Source organism: Pseudonaja textilis, chromosome 2 (assembly GCF_049901715.1).
Source record: "Pseudonaja textilis isolate UNSWEBS1 chromosome 2, rPseTex1.2, whole genome shotgun sequence".
In the NCBI taxonomy this organism is placed as follows: domain Eukaryota; kingdom Metazoa; phylum Chordata; class Lepidosauria; order Squamata; family Elapidae; genus Pseudonaja; species Pseudonaja textilis.
Window position 1 is genome coordinate 21,425,669 of NC_141991.1, and position 18,063 is coordinate 21,443,731.

Sequence of the window (18,063 nt, forward strand, 5' to 3'; positions counted from 1 at the left end):
ATTTTTTTTTTAAAAAAAAAGAACTTTAAAATAATTGTGATGTTACTCAATAATTTGTGACTTTTATTCCTCGAGAAAATTATTAGTAATCTTGCCAGACAAAATGGACAAATTTTTGACTCCTGATGTCAGCCAAGTACATCTTCCATTACTCAAAATCCAGTGGTTTATGAAAGCCTTTTATTTGTGTTCAGGTTTTTTAACCTACAAATTTAAGACACATGTTTACAATTTAACCATTTCAGTTTTCATTTTATAAATGCCACGAAACATGCAGTATCGGTAAATATTTTAACATTAGGCATGAAAAAGCAAAGTAAAACACCCAGTAGACTAACCAATACTATTGTCAGTGTCAGGGTTCCAAGTAATAGATCTATTGCATGTGATATCACCAGATCAGCAGACACTGCCTTGATTGGGCCACATGACTCTTAGTCTGGATGTGAAAATGTTTCAGGAAATTAATCATATTTTCCAGTTCTGATACAGTTGGTTAAATTATAGATGATACTGTAGAATAAATACAGTACTGTACTCTGTACAGTAAGGATGGAAATAGGTGAATTAGTTGCGGTCTACAAGCATCCAAAATATTTTCATATTTAATACTTAAAGATTTAATACTTAAATCGCTCAGTCCTTTTCATAGGTTTATCTGAACATGGTCTATTTTTTGTCTCCTGGTTTATAGTCAACTCTAGTTTGTTTCCTTCCTTTATTGGCAAGCAATCTTGAATAGCTGTACAATTATGAATGAATTGTAAAGCTATGATTGCCAGATAGCTCCTCAGACCCATAGTGTCATTGCCCTATGTATTTCAAATTTTTGAAAGTTAATATTAATTTTGTGCATATGGTTTAGCACACATGTTGCATAATGTGGGAACAGCTAGTTTTTCAGCTAATAACTATATGTAAAAAACAGATTCTAGTTTAGGTTTCAGTTATCTCTCTATATAAAAGCGAAATACCACTCGCACATCATCACAAAATCTCCAGAACCGTAAAGCCAAGAAATTTGGCACATATATTCTTGGCTTCTAGGTACTTGCTAAGAAAGATTTTTTGAAATGACCATCAGAGCATTAGTATTTCGTATGTAATTATTAGCATGCTCGGATGCTAAGGAGTTCTGCTCCCCCTCCCCACCTTTAAAGAAATCTGCTCCAAATGCAAAACACAAGCAGAGGAGAGGACTTTCAGTTTCAGTTTTACTTTCACAGCACCAAGCAGCTTTAGTACAGAACAGTTGAGCTAAGCCATGCCCAGGCTCCTTGCTGTCTCCTTGCTTACACAGCAAATACTGTTTCACTTTCCAAACATCCCTCAACTCTCACACACACAGGACGCTAGCCAGATGAATACCAATAGATGCTGGTAGGCAGAGGCACAATTCCCACCCCCACGCCCCTTATTTTCCTCCCCCAAAACTAAGCCCGACCACATAGCTTCATAGCGAAGCACGGGTATCGAGCTAGTAAAAAATGACATGTGGCATTTATTTCTGCATTGTAAAGGATCCTTGTTCATGTCCCTGAGAAAGTGTGTAAGAAGTTAGTTAGAGCCAAAAAAAAAATAGCAACAAAATTCATAGAAGTTCAAGTCATTACAAGATTACATACAGGTAGTCCTTGATTTACATCCATAGTGGAGCCCAAAATATCTTGCTAAGCAAGACAGTTGGTAAGTGAGTTTTGCCCCATTTTGCAAACTTTCTTCCCACAGTCATTAAGAGAATTGATGCAGTTGTTAAGTTAGTAACATGGTTGTTAAGTGAATCTGGCTTCCCCATTGACTTGGCTTTTCTTCATTGCTCTGTTTTGATATTGTGTCAAGGTGACTGAAGTCCGTGTTATCCAAAAGGGAACGTAACATTAGAAATGGAATCTGACTAACACGGGGTCTCAGAACTATGAGCCCAGTGCAGATGATAGGGGAAGGAGGTGTTGTAGAGTGAATGGGAGCACACGTGAAGCCTCACTTTCGGGGTTGTTAAGCCAGCACCATCTTTTTCCCAGGGTCAGGCAGTTGCTTGAAATCTGCTCTTGGCTGACTCTCCACGTACATGCATAACACAGCTGCCTTGCTTGGTTAACCCCACCCACCCACCCCCATCCTTACATTGATAAGCCTAAAATTAATGTTGCCTCTTTTTATGCAATTTTATCATAGATGGTGGTTTTCAGTCTACTTATAAACAATGACTATTTCAAGAACGTTTTTAGAAGAACCATTGACGACCAGGTATCCAACATCATGTACCTGTTCATTGAACCCATATTTTCTAAGAGAATTTTGTATTTGTATTGAAATTGGCATTGATACATATTTATCTGCAGATTACTTCTCTCTGAAAGTCTGTCTGTATAGTTATAGAAATCTTTGTATCTAATGAGTTGCTTTGTTGGACCTGGAGAACTGAAGATGTGTATGGAAGCATTGGGTGGAGCGATTTAGGAAATATAGCAGTGAAGCATGACATGGAGAAACATTCACTTATGGCTCTAAATTCTTTTTTTTAAAATAAATATTATTAATTTTCTATTAATTACATTTCTTAATATAACATCATTGTCTGGGTATTTAATTTGCTTAATTATATAGATTCCATTCTTACTCTCTGCCCCTTTTTTCCAACCACTGGTAAAATAAGTTCCATGTTTGATAATATTCTGTTTTTTCTTTCTGTTTGATTTTCAATGTAAGTGTAATTTAGAACATGTGGTTCTAAATTCTGAAGCAGAACAATCCTTGGATATTTCTCCATCTTCCAACAAGCTGAGAATATTTTGCATTAGTGACTCATCTACAGTAAATATTTTGTAGAACGTGGGTAGTTTACCTGAGTAGACTGCCATGTTCATTATTGGTATTTTTAATATATACCTGCATACAGTAACTGCTGTGTGGACCTGCCCTGCTCTGATATTCTGATTAATTGAACATGCGTTCTTTAAAAATCTCTACAAATTTCAACAAATCATTTATCCTGCTGAAACTTTCAAGAGTAATATAATTTTGAAATGTATAGAATCCTCATGTTCTTGGTGAGCAGACAATATTGAGCTAAATAATGCAATGAAAATATAGTAACATAATATCAAATTTCTCCCATCTAAAAGATGATTGTCTCTGTTGGACCATAAATTTAAAATCATAAGGCTTCCAAGTGCTAGTGTTTTTTTTTTTTTAAATTCAAACTGTAAGAGTGAATTTGGTGCTTGAAAAAATAAGCAGATAATTTGCATTGATTGCATTTAAACTAAGTAGATGTAAAAAAAAATATCCATAGTACTTCACAATGTATTTTAGGGGTAGGTTACAAATTCACCTGCTATGAAGCCCAATTTATTAATTGGAGATGATGGCAGCTGTAGCTCTGCAATATATTAAAGGATTTGACATCCCTAATATAAATTAGGATCAAATTGTATGAGGAAAAGAAATTAAATTCCAGTATTTAATTTTCAAGTGAGAAACACCACAGATTTTAATTTTCTCCCATTGCTACATTGTTCTTCTGATTAGTTTTACTGCTTTAGTCGTTATATAACATTTTAGACTTTTTAGTTATTTGTTGATATTGAACTAGTCCTCCAATTTTTGCACAAATTATAAATGCATAAACACTTCTGGTTGCATGTCATTTATATCAAGGCTTTCTCCCATTTAGTTTTTACTTTATGCCATATCAACAAAATTCCCATGGAGCAAATTTTCAGTTTGGGGGTAACAGTATATAATGGTATTCTTATAAAGATGTATGAAGAAGAGAAATGCTGTGTAATTAGCAAAGGGAGTATCTAGACAAGGAGAGAATAGAAAAAAAAGTATTCATATGCACAGTGCATGCAAGAAATTCTGAGTGAAAGTAGGGACATGAAAACAGGAAGTATGCTGAGGCATGGCTAGGGAAAATCCTTGCATAAGATTTAGAGACAAAAACTAGAAATTGTTTACTTGAGGATTTTGAAGAGTAACATAGTAATTTTAAGAAAAGAAAAAAATAAGGGTAGATAATAAAATCAGGTTCAATCTGTGAAAGAGGTAGTGTGTGACTTGTGACTATCATTCTCTCACTGTCATAACCTTCCCCAAATCTTTTTGAATATATGATAATTTAGAATAGTATGAAAAAATTATGTCATCTTTGACATAAATTCTTTCATCTGATTATAAAAATGGATTTGAACCATTAGTTGATTATTCTACAACTTCTAATAGCTGACCAAACTCCCCAAATAGGAATAATATCTACCTTAAAAAACCCACTAAAGTTGAATTAACTGCAATGAAACTTGGTTTTATGATAGTACTTCATCAACTGAATAAGTACAAAGTAATAATATTCTGAGAGGCCCAGTTTATCCCTAAAATGTACTAGTGGGAGTTTTTGTGGGTTGTAGAATAAAAAGTTGCATCTTCAGCCTAATATTTTCCAGATGTGTCTACCAGCATCAAATATTGTTTGTGGAAGTGGCCTAGAACTAGTAAGTGTGCCAATATGAGGCATCTGAATATTGTATTAAAAAAAAAAATTCTCCAGAATGTAACACCAGGATCTACTTGATTGACTTACCGATGTTGAGCATGATGTGAAAATTAGGATGACAGCCTTTTGACTTATAAATATTTCCAAATCTGTGATTTTGTAAACTGCCTTGGTTTAATTTTACTGCAAAAAGATGCATAACACTTGAAAAATAAAATAACTAATTGGTTATTTTACATGATAGAATTGAATACTTGGATATTAGCTGGAAAAAATGTTGGTTTCTTTTGAATGTATTGCACGTTTGTGTTTCATTAATTCCTGTTTGATAACTTAAATGGGCTTAATCTACCAACTAATATTAATTGGCTTTACAAACCCAAGAAGGGAATGTGAACACCCAAGAAATCCCAAGCCTGCCTGCTGAATGGGAAGTTGAAAAAAACTCTCAGAAGTAGATAAATCGCTTCCATATAATTGCCAAGAAAGCTATACACATCTTTGAAATCACAAACTCAACACAAAAATATTCAAAAAATACATGACATATCACCTAGTGGCTTTTCATGACAACATCTTTTGGATGGACTCAGTTCTTCCTTTCATGAGAAAGTAAACTGCCATGTGGTAAGACCTTTGTTTTTATGATGATTCATGCTTCATGTAGACTTTAAGATTTCTCTCTACATCAAATTATGTTAGTTGCCAACCCTTCTGCATCATAGGACTTTTGCAGATAATGGCAAGTGATGATGTGAGATCGGTGTTGGACATTGTACATAGATTAACATTTTTTTCCTTTTCCCATATCATTTTGCTGTTGATCAGGAGAAAATACATCAGGATGCATGTCCAATTCTAGGCCTTGTGATTGGCAGCCTAGAGTTTTAAAGAAAAGATGCCCCTCTTTTCGGTCTTTTTTTAAAAGATGGATGTTATCACCCTTTGTTGGACATTAAACATTTCTAAGGAACATAGTGCTTTGTGCTTAATGTATTATGTAGGCACGAGAGAATACTAATGACTGGGCATCCTTCTGTTGTCCTGTCTGGAGCTCAATCTGTGCTGAAAGCCCAGCCCCCTTCTTTTTGAGAATTCAGAGATACAGCTTGTGAGATTCTGCAAAAGGGATTAATCCCCCACAGAGCAGCTCTTCTGGTTTGAACTCAGACTATTCTAGGCAAAGGGGCACCCAGCTTCATTGTCTTATTGTTTTTATACACAAAAAACTTCAGCCAGCTCTTCTGTCTTGCCCCACCCCCCACCCCCCAAAAATAGAGAATAAAGGTTGAAACAAAGATCATGCTATTTTGTTGGTTTTACATCTTGAACACAGTGGTTTGATATTCGTTTACCTGGTTAATAGAAAGTCTGCTTATATGGGCCATTTCTGTTTTAGAACATAATATTAATGCTACCTTTTTCCATTCAAATCAATTGCCTATACATCCCCAGCCTGGCTTAAACTGCTATCGATGCTATTGTAGGATTTGATTTTGCAGTGTATATAAAGCTTTCTGCTAAATTCCAGTTGGGGTATACCAACTAGTCTAACATTGAATATTTCAAGGATATCCTCTGCAGCGTTCTATCTGCAAGAGCCAGAAAATGCTGTTGATATTTACTTACCAAGACCTCTTTGTTTTTTCTCTCCTTTATCCTTTGTGTCATTTGTATTGTCTGAGCCTTCATTCGTGCAGAGTTCATGTTATTTTTGATGTTGGGTTTAATACATAAATAGATTATTGGAATTCCAGATTGACCAGGGATTTCTTTCAAAAATCCCTATGATACAGTATTATACATTTAATTTGTTTCTGAGGTGCGAACTTGATATCCTTCCTTTCATTAATTTAGTTGATAATTTCTGGCTGATAACAGCAGGCCTTTCTTTCAGGTGGTAGCCAATTGTCTGTAGGACTGCAAAGATACTATTTGGGAACACCACATTTGTCCTGTTTGCCAAATCTGAAGGAAATGTTTAATTAGGGTTTTCACAGTTTTACTGTAGTATAAATGAGGTAGCATTTTTCTCAGAGTACAAATATAGTTCACATTTACAGTTTTAGTGATGTACAGAGAGTTTTCAGGAAGATTCAGAAATCTGCAGCCTTACCTGCTTTTCTCATATAAACACGTACATATTTACAAATACACTTCTACTTAAATACTTCCTTTTCAGAAATATTAACAGTATCTAATGTTGCCCCTGAGCATGGGTGTTCCTTTTATGGCAGCAGATAGCTCTCGACTGTGCAGAAATGTCCTGAAGGGAATTCCCAGCCCTCTTAGCAGGCTGATGTGATCTTATGTCTCCACCCTCACTGAGAAGAGAACAAATAACAGCCTTTTCTAGGCTGACCTATCAGATAAGAGATACTGTGTCTGACGTGTCTTGCTTGCTGAGAAGTGGGATGTGTTTGAAGTTCCAGCTTTCAACATTTATCTCAGGAATCATTAAAGAATCCAGAGCCCGACTTCTTGTGCAAATGGCTGTACAGAGCTGGAAGGAAACGTTGTGTGATCTATTCTAGGACAGAAGAGGAATACAATTTCTGTTCCTCGTACCACACATTAGCCTTGCCACTGGCAGATGATAGAGATAGGGAAATAGTTGAAAGGCTATTTAGAGGGGTAGAAATTGCGCCTTAGGAACAAATTACCAATTGTTTGCACGATTACCTTAGGAAAAAAACATTAGTTTGACAAAACAAGTTGGACCGATGCAGCCATTGTGATTTTCGAATCGGTAATATTAACAAATGACTTCAGCGCAACAGCTTTAATCCAGGCATTCCTGTTGCCATTCCGGAATGAATCATTCCCACAAGCATTCAGAGATCTGCCATAGCCCGTGCTAGTCCTTCTAACAGGGTTCAAGCTGTAGTTGCACTTGGAAGGTAGAAAAAGAAACCTCTCCTTTGCTTGACCAGCCACACCCCGAGCTCTTTAGAGGCAGGTACAGAGAGATTGAATTCATTTACTACCACTTGCAACATACTGTTTTCCTCTTTCGTACCTATGCTTCTTTCTTCCCAGTTGGCCTGTTGCAGGGCTTCTGCTCACATGGCTTTTTTTAAAAAAAATACTTAGGCATAAAATATACCTCTTAAATGTCATGCCATATTTGAATGCCGTATATTTGTCGGTGCTTTTCTCAGCAGCATACATGAAAAATGGAAGGTAATTCCTTTCCCGATATCTGTTTCTGTGCCTTTTTCCAATTTAAATTAATTACATTTTTCTAACAATTATGCTGTGGAAATATATAGTGCTGTCGCTTTCACCTCGGGAGTGTTTCCTTCTCTTTCCAACCCCATATTAGTAATTTTGTTCATATGGCTGACGTTTGCAAGATAGGCCTTCAAGCTTTTTATTCTGCTCAGAATTCTCTTCCAAAGCTTTATGAAAATCTGGGTATAAAATTGGTGGCCATATTAGAGTGAAAATTATGTAAGCGTGATTGTCAGGCAAGAGACTACATGCATCATTTGAAATTACTACTACCTGTTTCACTCTCCCTCTTCACTCAACTTCGGCATGATTTGCAGGATAAATCATATGGCTGTGGCTGTGAAGAACACAAGTGCAGTGCATTGTTTCTTTTTCCTTTGGCAGGTTTACCCATGTCCGTGACGTGTTGGCCGAGGCTTTGCGGCTGCTCCCCGCCCTTGGAGCTGCCAGTCACTACCCTTTGGACTCCGTGATCCCTGACAAACGTCATGAGCATTGCAATCCCTCTGGGAGTCACTACACCAGATACATCTTATTCAGATATGGCTGCTGGATCTGAGTAAGTGCTTCCTTGTCTGAAAATGTGGAGGGTATGGAATCAGAACTTGGTGTTCAGATCTTGGCTATTCTGGTGAGCCTGGGATAATAGAAAGCATTTAGCTTTGCAGCAGATACTGCCTCGGTTTACGGGTTTATCCTATACAAGTTAGATCAAGATGAAACACCAAGGAGAAGCTGTTCTCCATCCTCCAAACTGCATTCAAGGAAAAGCACTTTGCTAGAACGTACTTGCTTTCCCAAAGGTCTTTGATTCTCATTCTGTTGCGTCACATGCCTTGGTTGGTAGGAGTCTTGCAAGAAATGAGCCCTGGCAGTACCCTTATTTTCCTGTTGCATGGGTGCTGCTGATACAGACGGCTGTATGATGTGGGCAAGGAGGATCTTTTAGGCACCAAACCTCTTGCCTATCTCAAACGGTTACGTAGATTTTCATCTTTTCAGTGTAGCGTTCTTTTCCTAAGGGAGGATTATTTAAGTGGCTTGCCAAGAACATCCTCTGGTAGCCATTGGTACAGGGACCCAAATGAAATATCCCTAGGAAAGAGGAGCATCAAAAATGAGATAGATGTTCTGTATTCTTAGACTTGTCTTCCTCCATTTGTAACACTAGGGTGAGCAGTGTAACTTAGCCAGACATCCTGTTCAAGCCATCTATTTTACAGTCTGAACTCAAGGAGGACTAATCCTGTGTGTGTGTGTGCGCGCACACACACACACACACGCACATGGCCACATACATTGGACAGACGAATAGAAGAATAAGTACCCGCCTGGATGAACACAAAAATGCAGTAAAAAAGCTGGAACACACTTCCTCACTAGTCCAACACATGAAAGTCACAGGTCATAGCATCAACTTCAATGGCACCAAAACCCTAGCCACTATAGAAAACTCCAGCAACAGAATTATCAGAGAAGCCATAGTGATTGAAAAAAGACCTGAAAGCATGAATAGAAGAGATGATTCCACCAGACTGTCAATCATTTGGAAGCCTGCACTCACAAACAAAAAAATCTCGACACCACTAGCCAGGCAAACACCTGGGCACAAACAGATCCCGCCCCCTGATACCTCCAGCTCAAACACACCCCAACCAGGCACCCAGATGAAACCTAGCTTCCTAACAAATGATAGCTGTCCATTTACTCGGAGCCAAGCTGCACTAAAAGCCTCCAATACAGGAACACAATGTTGCCAGCCAATCAAGACACAAAAAAGCCACAAAACAGACAGAAGATATTAGAAACACCAATCAAGCAGAACACAGCAAACTGCAAGACCAATAAACACAGACCAAGACTCCCAACCAATCAGGATGAAGGATAAAACCATTCTGCCACAGCAGTAGGCTAGCCCCAAATTTAAAACTGAAACCACTTGTAAGAGTCTGACTCACAGACAAACACGATACAGAAGCCTGATGATGGCAGATGAGATTCTGCCGAAACATTGCTACAACTTTAAAAGCACAACTACAATGACGTGGGAAAATACCCGAACAAAGCTGAATAACTAACATACATACATACACACATAGTCTCTCTCTCTCTTTCCCTCTCCATCTCCTAGGCTTTGAGGCCCCTGCGTACACAGAGCTTTCCTTTTCCTTGCTTCTTTTTAGTGGATGCAAAGTATGAGCGGACGTTGTTTCTGGTTTGTTTTCATAGCCTGAATCTGATAAGCATAGTTAAAAAAGAAGGGTTTAACCAATGCAGATTTAGCTGTGTGCTCAGCAGAAAAAAATTTTTAGAATCCCGACTGATGCTGTTACAGATTGATGCTAGATTTAGCTCAGATACACATTATTCTTCCCAGCTCAGAGGTTGACTTAATACTGATTGTTATTGTTGTTATAGGGGACTTTAGCGATTCATTTTATTTGCAGTGTTTTTTCCTGGGCTGCCTCAGAACAAAGCGTTGTAAATGATTTATCAGTTGCTTTGAAGGCATGTCTGCCTTGATTTATTAAAGCAATGACTACAGAGAAAAATGATGCTGAGATTTTTTGCAGAGGGACAGGATGGCAAGGAAACAACTGGTATGATGGTAGCTCTCTTCTTCATAGGAATAGCCTTTGAAAAGGTACTGTGGTTGCAGAAAGGATGTTTTCTGGACTTCAATCCCAATGTGTGCTTGCAGCATTGGCTCTTCTCCCTCTTCTTAGTCTTCTCTCTCTCTTCCTCTCCCTCCCATCCTCCATAGAGAGCAGCTTCTCCTTCTAGCTTCCAGCTTTGGCTTTCTCATCTAAAGCTTTTCCTGCTTCCTTTTCTGTAACAAGGACTCCCATAGCTTTTCACTAACCGCTAATTTTGTACATTTTAGTTGCTTTTTTCTGCCCTCTTGTGGTAGAAACCTGTTGTTTCTCTCCGGTGGTAGAGATTATACGGTATGCTGTTCTTCACATGATTTTGTGAGAAAGCTGGATACTCTACTACACATTGTAGATTTTACTAAATGAAATATTCAGGGTCTATTCTTGCCAATTTCACTCAAATTTCTGTCACTAAGGAACTGTACGTAGACATTTGTGCATTAAGGAGAAGCAATGAGAAGAAGACTTTGTGGCCTGAAAGGAAGAATATTCAGCTAAGTCAGAGGTTTATAAACTTTGTAAACTGACTGGATGCAGAGCTGTGATTACAAAATAAGTCAAGCAGATGAGAAAGGTTATAAATAATTCAAAATCCACCTTCTGACTCAATGTATAAGTAACTAACAAATAATTCAAAGATTGGTATGAGTACCTTTTTCACTCCCATTGTCTCTTACTGAATACCAACTTTGAAACCATATGCCAACCTGGAGCCTTTTCTCCCTTATACCAAAGCTCTCATGGGTTCTGTCCCTCCTGTTCTCCCAAGGTGTGTCCATTCTTGGCTAGATGATGGTTTAGCATCATGAGAGAGCTCTGAGATCTGGCTAATTATGGGGAAAAAAGACCCACTTCCTCTACTGATGGGTTCTGCTGTTGGCCCTTTTTGCAGCCCAGAGTCTGTCGAAGCTAGCCCAGCTGTTAGTGAGAAGAATGTGTATGCAAATCACGGCTACGGGGCCTCCCAGAGGCACAGCTACCGAGGGCTGCCTTATGCAGTGAGTACCTTCTCTGTTATCTGCAGTAGATTCGTACTTTATCAAGCCCATTTCTTCCCCTCCCAGATTCAACATGACTGAGCTAGAGATCTTTTTGGAGGGCGTCTGCAGTATAGTTTTGGATTTTTTTTCCCCCTGAAAAAATATATATTTGTGGAAAGCTTATTGCAAACTGGAATATTGGCTTAGACGAAGAGGCATTTTTGTGGTTTTACTGAGAGAAAGCTATAGGGGAATTTCTAGGAGCTGTTTTATTTTATTTTTTTAAATGAAAATATTTATGTTTATGTGTATCATAAACTCTAATATTTTCAGAATCAGGAGGTTTGTATGACTTTGCTTGCAGGCTTCTTATGTTCAATTGTGCAAAATTCTTGCATCTTAATATGTACTCCTACTTGTGTACCATCCTGATTCAGTTGATTTGTGGGCTTTTTCCTTTCCTAATGTGCTAGCTGTGTGTGTATGTGTGTGTATGTGTGTATTTGTGTGTATTTTTAACCAATCTTGAAGTTTCCCAAAGTCCACTTTTCATTCCCCCACCCCCCACTTTTGCTTAGGTGATTAGAAAATGTGTCCATTTTTCAGGAAACTCCTTGGGTTGAATAGGGGAAACAATTACTCACTTAGTTTTAGATTTGAATCCCAGATTAAGTATATGATCCTTTTTATCATATATTTTGATCACCCTTCCCTACCTCTGTGAGCTTCTTTGGGCTTTGCAATGCATTAGTAAAGCTTGTGGTATTTTGTAAGCCGTTCCTTTTCTTTTTGCTATTATCCTTCCCTGAAATTTATAACAGCACTGATGCAAACATTTGTTTTTAGGATCATAATTATGGAGCTCCTCCTCCTCCGACCCCTCCTGCTTCTCCCCCTGTCCAGACCATCATCCCACGTGCAGAACTGAATGGCCTGCACTCTCACGATGAGGAGAATTCTGGTGACACTGAGAGCTCTTCAGAGGCAGAATCTATTCCTAGCTGGTGTCACTGCAGTCTCTCCCAAGATGGCTTCCTCATCAAGTGTGAAAAATGCAGGTAAATTCTAGGTGTGTGTGTGTGTGTGTAACCAACTCAATGAGGGTTGTGAAGGAGGTTTCATGATTATATCTGGTGGACCATTCTCTTAATTTCCCATTGACTCAGCCTGTGATTCATTATTGAGGTATGGAGCAAAGGAACTAATTTGGCAGCAAGTAAAAAGAAAAAGAAAAGCAGAATTCCACAACACAGAGACCAAACAGTGCAAGTTAATTAGGTGAAATTTGCAAAAGACACTTCCTTATTTCAGCCAGCCAAATATAATTGGTAAAGCAATTTCTCTTGGACTTCTGTGGTGTTAAAGACATTCTATTTTACTATGGTGTTAGATAGATTTTTCTAATCACAAGAGTTGCAGTTGCCATGAAGAAGAGATTAATGTTACCAGAGATTTTCATATATAGAAGTGAAATTGGAGCCTCAGTTTCAGAGGGACACTTTGGGGTCTTTCCCTTCAGATTATCCCTGGCCCAGAATATTTTAAGTGTCATGTTTTCATACTCTTTAAGCTTAGGAATATCTTCTTTCTAGAACCAGAAGACAACATTCTTTGGGAGTATGGAAAGTACGTTGGTTGCATTACGCATTAATGGTTGAGGAAATGGCCTAGCATGTTGGCATATAAAGTTCCAATAGCCATTAAAGGCATGTAAGGTTTATGTAATTCCTCAAGATGAAGTCAGCTGGCATTCCACTGAAGACTTAAGTCACTGTAGTCCACGTTCATTTTAGGCAGTACTGTCATTGACAGTGCCAGTATCATATGTCTCTCTCTCTCTTTCTCTCTCTCTCTCTCTCTCTCTCTCTCTCTCTCTCTCTCTCTCTGTAGGGGAATTGGCAGGGGGAAAGTAATCAGATTTCGCCGCCGGAAACAAGACAACGTGTCAGGTAAGTTCAGTCTGTTTACTGCAAACAGATCGCTGAGATTTATGAATCAGCACTTGTCCTGGTAAAAGCATTTACTACGTTTCCTTCATTGTGGTAATACAGTGCAAGTTGTTGTCATGAAAGGCAGGCAGCATGACGTCTCTTCTTTAAAGTCAAGCTGTAGAGCAGTGCGTCAATTTCTCCAAACTGTGAAAGTTGTCAGTGTGGTATTTTCCTTTGTAGGTGGAGATAGCAGTGCAACAGAGAGCTGGGATGAGGAGCTCTCTCCCTCCACAGTGTTGTATACTGCTACACAACACACTCCTACGAGCATCACTCTGACAGTCAATCGAGTCTGTAGAACCAAACCTAAAAAGAGAAAAAGGAATACAGAGAGAGCTCGTACAGCACCAAAAGCTAAAAAAATCAAGGTATGTGGACAGAAACGGCCGTTGGAGTCTCAAGGCAATTGCTAAACAAGAGATTGAGAGATTGGCTTAGATCCCCCCGCCCCCCCCCAACCATTCATCTTCCTCAAGTGACACGTAACCTTCCACTAAGGAGAAAGAAAAAATTCATAGGCGTTTGCATTTAGGTTGGGCAGACTTTCTCCTCATGCGGACTGGTAGTAAACATTTCAGACCAAATGCACAAGAAAGTCACTCATGTGTTTCGGTGGGTGGGTATTGCTATTCTGTCTTAAGTCTCTTCCAGAGCTGTAAATGAGGGTAGGGGCCATAGCTTGCCCAGAAGGAAAATTTCTTCATTAAAAAAAAAACATAATTTAATCTATTTAAAAATAATAATAACCTGGCAAATGACTGATACAATTTTAGTCAATTGGTCAAAGGCATTGAGATTAATGCTGAGCATTTTGCACATTTTTTAAATGTGTTATCAGTATTGCGATGAAATATGGTTAAATAAAATGTTGATTTGTCTCATTTCAGTTTGTTCTCTAGTTATACTCTCTGTGCCCTATTCAATTCTTTAGCTCCAAATTTCAAGACTTTTCATCGGAATTTCCACAGATTGAATCCTATGGCTGGTGTAGCAGATACACATTTTGAAAGTTTATTCTTTTGGGCCACAAGTCGCCTTATGGCACGATGGGCAGCACCAGATTTAATAAATAATAATAATTTGGAATTCAAATACAACTTCGTGGACATGCTGAGGAAATTGTGGCTATGTGGGCGAATGGATGGTTGGAATTACCCATTGATAAGATTATTGTCAGGATCACAGCATTATTATTGATGGGTGTGGCCAGTCACATGCTCATTTCCCCAAATGGTAAACTTGGGAGTAAAAATAGTTTGCTCAGCAATGACATAAAATGAGGCCTGTGTTACAAAACACAAAACCACTCTCTTAAACATCCTAACACATGATTTAAATGTCTCTAAATATCTCTCAGAAATAATTATGGGCAGCAATAGAGGTGCCACACAACAGCAGTTTGAAAGAAAAAGTAGTTTTGCAGAGATTAGATGGAGATTGAACAACCAATCTTAGGATATGCATTAATTTGGATTCTTTCAGCAGTCAGGGAGTTAAACTTAATGACCTCAGGGGTCTCTTAATATTTCCTTTACCGCTTGCAAAAGTGATGTTTGGTGGGAATGGAAAAGTTTACTAGAACATTGGAAAAAAGACCCTTCTGTGTTGTCTGTGTTGGTGTTGTGTTGATATGTTCTTTCCATTCACAGTAGGTGCTAGAAGGCAAATATGTATATTTAACACAGCATTTTCACAGCAGGAGCACAGAAGAATGTAAAGTCACGAGTGTCGCAGCCTCGCATTGTTAAACTTGCTTATAAGCTAATTATCGATAAATTCTTAGAGCACAAGTTAAAGAAATGCTTATGAGATTTTGCACAAATGAGTTGTAACAATAACAGCTATCATTGAAAGCATTTACATTGTGAAGTTAATCTCTGTGTAAGCTTAATTATTCAAGTCTGGACATACACAAAGTAAGAAGAAGAACCTTCGGATGTCTGGTGAACGACTTACATTTGCACCAGCTCTGTAGTTACATGACAAGTGTTTTTAAGGTGTCCATGCAGACCTATCTAATTTGTGGAAAGAAAGAAATGCTTCCAGAGAGAATGTTTTTTAAAAAATATCCTTATCCATTATATTATTTCAGGGTGATTATCTTGCTTTGTCATTAGAACAAAACACCATTGTTATTTTTTTTATTTTAAGCACTCGTGCTTAAAAGCACCAAGCCATTTGGAGAGTTAACCTTATAAACTGGTTAATCATAATTGATTCTGGCCAGGTATTAATGTACTCCTCTGATGACTGTCTAGATCCAAAACCCAAGGATGTGATACATGGGGGAAAAAACCCCAAGGATGTGGGGCTGGCTGGCCAATCAGAAAAGAGTGTCTTGCTAGGTTGCTGCTAAGTGAACAGAGGGAAGATAAACACCGGCCTCGCCCTTCCCTTCCCCCGCAGCAGCTTGAGAGGCCCTTGGTTTGTCTCCTGCTGTTCCCCTCCATCACTGCAGTTCAACCACGGACCACCTGAAAACAGCCATCCAGAGCAGAGAAGGATTCGAGCACAGAATTTTATACACTTCCCTGAAAACTGGAGGAGTGTTGGGAAGGGCTTTGCCATGACACATACAGACCAACCTAGCGTTCAGTCCCTGAGACCTTCCCTACTTTCTGACCTTGTACAGGATTTATTATCACCCCCTCTCTTGGCCTCATTTTTTCCCCAAGAGGTCAGAGTTTAAAACAAAACACTGTTATATATCAACGCAGCATTTTTATTTCCTGAAAATATCTCTAGATTCAACACAGGTATTCTTGGACATGAAGATATACTGAAAACTGCTGCTTTACAATACATCCTAACTACATTTTTTTCAGTTTAGAAAAAGGGAGAGTCACTACCTCAGGCAGATGACTCTGGAGGTGCCTTTTGTATGTTGGCACCTATTAGAATTGTAGCTGCAAAGTAAATGAATTGTTACTAGTTCTGTGTATTAACTAATCTAATTTTACTTTTAGTACATCAAGCAGCAGCAGGCGCTAGCTTTTGTTTAATTTGGGAGAAGCTATAGATCCCATAAAAGATTTTGGTTCGGGTATTGCATTTTGCAAATGAATTATCTGATTTGATTCAAATTTGTGTGTCACGTTGGGATTGATTCTTAGCAACCACATGGATATGGACCTCTTTTCGGGATCATCTGTTCCCAACCTGGCCCTTCGGGTCTCCCAGGGATGCATCAATCACCGTTGCACTCAAGTTTATCCAGGTTGCTGCTGGTTTTTCTCTTTCGAGTTCCAAAGCATTGATATTTTTCTATCATTTCTATCTAACCTTTGGTTCCATAGAATGCCAGAGGAAAAACCATTGCCTGCACAATCCTGATCTTTGTAGGTATAGATATATCACAGCATCTGAATAGCTTTTTCAAAGGCTTCATTGCTAATTTACCAAATGCTAGTCTGCAGCATACTTCTTGTCTGCTGGTTCCTTTATTGTTGATAGTGAATCCTAAAAAAAAGTTATTCACCGTTTCACTTTCCTATTGTTGTGCCTGTTGTCAGTAGTAGTTTTCTCTATAGTTATTCTTAGTTTCATTTTTCATTGTGCTCCTTGACTTTCGTTACTGGAGCTTGCAGTTCGTTTCTATTTTCAGCTATCAGAACAGTATTGTCAGCATGGTGCATGGTGTTATATTTCTTTTTAAAACCATGCTCACCTTCCAATTTCAGCTACTTTCAATATATATTCAGCAAATAAGTTGCGCAAATAGAGTTTACACTGTGATTTCACTCCTTGATTAACTTGGAGCCAGTCTGTTTTGCCCGTGTTATGAGCTGTGACTTCCTGTCATATGTATGGGTTTTTCATGAGGACAATGAAATCAGAATGCCTATAGGATGCCTGTCAATTTGACGTGCTCAGTTCGAATATCTGGGATCTCATTTTTTTTCTGTAGGATTCTAATTTACATTGGCTAATCCTAAACATTGTTTTGCTAGCATGTGAAATTAAATATATGATACTTTGGATTCTAAATTAAGTTTCCTTTCTTTGGTATTGGTTGACTAACCTTATCCAATTTACTAGCCATGGTGTGATTCTCCAGACATGCTGGCATCATTTGGTTAAAACCTTTACGAGTTCTTCCTTTGCTTGCCAAATTTTTGTAGACACTCCATCCATTTCTATAGCCTTCTGACTGGCTATGACTGGAGTACTTCTCTGACTTCAACTACTAGTATTAGATCTTCTTGTAAATATTTTCAAAATCATTGATGACATCTCTACATAATTTCAATATATTCCATCCATCGTTTTATTTTCTTAGAATCAGTTCCTATTGGTATCCTTTAACATACCAATTTGACATTAGAACGTCTTTCTGAGTTTGGAGATCTTTTAGAAAGCTTTTCTTGTTTTTCCAGACGCCATTATAATATTGCTTTTTATCTCTTCTAACAGCTTCCTTGAAATTCTTTGTTAAATTTCTTCCTGAGATCTTTGTCTTTCTTTGTTCTGGCTTCTCTTCTCTTGGCAGTTTCCACCATCTGTTCTGACACCCAGGTTGCTTTCTTCTGTTTCTTGGTCTTTGGTGGTCTCTTTTCACATTCATCCTTAACAGCTTCTTTGATTTCATTCCACAGTTCCTCTGGTCCCCTATCAATGAGGTTCAGCACTTCAGAATGATTCCTGATGTTCTTCTTGAAAATGGTGGGTATGTGCTCAAAATCCTGTTGTGGAAACTGGTTGGCTTTGTT

The 18,063-nt window shown here is 38.3% G+C and overlaps 1 protein-coding gene across 10 annotated transcripts in view; it reads left to right on the plus strand.

Moving 5' to 3' along the window:
* The window catches only part of SETD5 (SET domain containing 5), a 64,771-nt gene that overhangs the window by 14,878 nt on the left and 31,830 nt on the right, over positions 1 to 18,063 (plus strand). For 4 of the 10 annotated variants that reach the window (XM_087923451.1, XM_026717977.2, XM_026717979.2 and 1 more), the window contains exons 2-6: positions 8,114 to 8,288; positions 11,276 to 11,381; positions 12,210 to 12,421; positions 13,254 to 13,312; positions 13,535 to 13,722. In XM_087923451.1, the coding sequence (XP_087779577.1) occupies positions 8,218 to 8,288; positions 11,276 to 11,381; positions 12,210 to 12,421; positions 13,254 to 13,312; positions 13,535 to 13,722 (636 nt within the window). In that variant the 5' untranslated portion in view covers positions 8,114 to 8,217. Of the gene's footprint in view, positions 1 to 2,175; positions 2,248 to 8,113; positions 8,289 to 11,275; positions 11,382 to 12,209; positions 12,422 to 13,253; positions 13,313 to 13,534; positions 13,723 to 17,949; positions 18,017 to 18,063 lie in introns of those variants that run through there. The other 6 variants (XM_087923456.1, XM_087923453.1, XM_087923455.1 and 3 more) reach the window with 4 other exon arrangements.